Source organism: Zeus faber (assembly GCF_960531495.2).
Source record: "Zeus faber genome assembly, chromosome: 3".
Classification (NCBI taxonomy): domain Eukaryota; kingdom Metazoa; phylum Chordata; class Actinopteri; order Zeiformes; family Zeidae; genus Zeus; species Zeus faber.
The window spans coordinates 17,880,023-17,882,650 of NC_137190.1; the positions used below are offsets into that span (position 1 = coordinate 17,880,023).

General features: G+C 50.6%; 1 protein-coding gene across 1 annotated transcript in view; it reads left to right on the top strand.

Moving 5' to 3' along the window:
* Positions 1–543: 543 nt before the first annotated feature.
* Positions 544–2,628, top strand: part of gse1b (Gse1 coiled-coil protein b) — a gene marked incomplete at both ends in the record, with an annotated part of 61,064 nt that continues 58,979 nt past the window's right edge. The window contains one exon of the mRNA XM_079997562.1: positions 544–580. Coding sequence (XP_079853688.1) covers positions 544–580 — 37 coding nt within the window. The remainder of the gene's footprint in view (positions 581–2,628) is intronic.

Sequence of the window (2,628 nt, forward strand, 5' to 3'; positions counted from 1 at the left end):
TGTGTGTGTGTGTGTGTGTGTGTGTGTGTGTGTGTGTGTGTGTGTGTGTGTATGTGTGTGATGAGAAAAACTCGCTTTACTGCCGCCTCTTGGATACGAATAGCGAGTGTCTGACCCCTTGCCCGGAGGGGGGTCTGGGGGAGTCGAGTGAGGGGGTCGATAGTGGGGGCGTGCTTGTGGACTCACCCTTGCACCACGCCGTCTGTGGTCTGTGTGTTTTATTGAGTGTGAGTGTGTGAGCGTGTGAGCGTGTGTGTGTGTGTGTGCGCGTGTGTTTGTGTGTGTGTGTGGGTGGGTGGGTGGGTGTGTGTGTGTCTGTGTGTCCTGGCCGGCGGGGCGGTCCCAGCCTCTCGCTGGGTTAGTGAGCAGCGCGGGGCGGGGATGACAGGCTGAGTCCCAGCCCGGGTTCCCCACACACAGAGGCTCGTTTCTGGGTGGCTGCGGGGGCACAACCCCCCCTCTCTGCGACGCTCGGCCGGGACGGGAAGCCGAGCCCACTTCTCCTAGCGCCGCTTCACTCTCCATGACACCTCAACCATAACAATGTTTGGACTTAAAGCACCGCTGTACTACTTGTCAGGTAAGAGATCCGCTTCTAATTAGTCTGGATTTTTGTTGTGATCTTTTCTTCTTTTTTCTTTTTAAAAACGATTTGTTCTGTTTAAATATTCCTGGTTATTTCGTGGTGCTCAGATGAATGTCAGTCAGTCAGCCAGTGCGTGCATGTGTGCGTGCGTGCGTGGGTGTGTGTGTTTGTGTGTGCGTGCATGTGTGCGTGTGTGTGTGTGTGTGTGTGTGCATATGGTTGAAAAGGACACCTGAATAGACATCGGCATTAAAAGGACATTGGGATTGTCAGCACATAGTTTAATCTCCTCAAATTATAATTGAATTAATATTTTACAATTTGTTTATTGTAAATTGTAAAATGGTAAAAATAATCAAATCAAATAAAAAATATTCATCTGCCTGATTTACTCTCATTATTAAGTTAACATTTACTGCTGATTTTAATCGACTTATCTCATTTTCAAAGTCTATAAAACGCCTTTACATGTGTTTGTGTGTGTGTGTGTGTGTGTGTGTGTGTGTGTGTGTGTGTGTGTGTGTGTGTGTGTGGGTGTTTGTTTGTTTGTTTGTGTGCGTGCACGTACACACACACTAAATCCTGCCGCGGGTGCATCCAGGGGGTGCCGGTGCTCTCCTCCCAGTGTCTCCGTGCGATTCCTGAGGCTGGAGCCCCCCCCGGACTCTGAGTGTAACACTATATCCGACGCTCTCTCGCTCTTATCAGCGCGGCGGCCATGCTGGGTTCAATTCCACGCGGCGACACGGAGGAGGGCAGCGGGAGCCAAACGCACGCCCCTGTGTGCTTCCCGTGTGCGCCTGTGTGCTCAAGAGGGGGAGCACCGAGGGCGGTGTGAGGTTACCGCCAGTCTGTGCTTAAGTGCGTCTCATGGCTCGCTGGCCACTGATTGTGGAGAGGATGGCTGAGAGAGAGAGAGAGAGAGAGAGAGAGAGAGAGAGAGAGAGAGAGAGAGAGCGAGAGAGAGAGGCGGCCGAGAGAGAAAGGTGAGATGTAAGATTAAGGCTAAAAAGGGCTCCGTCCAGCCTCCCGGAGCCTTCGCGCTCTGGGATGACTTCATGTTTGGTACTGTTTGCTTTGATCCAGAAACACATTAATCCACATCCGACGTTGATGGTTGTTCACCTTGCACAGAATACAAAATGCTAAAAATGAAAATGATGCTGCGTGTGCGTTGCGCGCGTGTGTGTTTGTGTGTGTGGCGGGCGCATTTTGCTGACGCTTAGCCGCACTCAATTATTCATGACCTGTAGTCAGCAGGTGGAGCCCTGCAGGTCGGCCGGCGCGCACGGAGGCCACCGCAGCCCCTCCACCTCATGACCGCCGCTTGTCTTTATTGTCTGCAGGAATAAAGGAGGATTTCGGTCGATGCCGGGTTTTGTCTTGTTTTTGCTTTGTTTTCTTTTGTCTTTTATAATAGGGGGCACTATGTTGCGTCCATGGGTTTCATCCACTATCCCACACAAATTGTATTTATTTGAATTGTATTTATAGGCACAAACTCAACGCAAAACCAATGTGAACGATTCCCTGCCATAGAGTGTAGACGCAGCGCGCCTCTGTTTTGACGCTTTTTAAAACCGCCGTGGCTACACTTCCGGGGAGGGGGAATATTACTTACCGCTGGGATATCAGCATTGGGAATCAATTTCTTCCCTGAGCGATAACGTATCCCTCGACTTAACTGACAGAACCCTACAGAACCCTGACGGTGTGTGTGACGCACAGAGCACACAGTCCACCGACACAGCACGGGACAGATGTTGGGGGTGTTTGTTTTGAAGTGGTGGCTGCATGGCATGCCGCGTTGCACTCATTAAGAGAACCCCCCCCCCCCCCAAAAAAAACCACGCTCATACCGAGGTGTTTAGATTTGGAAACCGAGACGCTTCAGCGTGTGGTTGTCGAGTCCACGAGGTCCTGCAGGTTCTAGCTGGACCTTTTACCTTTGTGTCTCTGTATGTGTGTGTGTGTGTCTCATGACAAAAAAACAAAATTCAAAAATGGCTCATCCTAAAATGTAAACTCAGCCAAATTAAGGC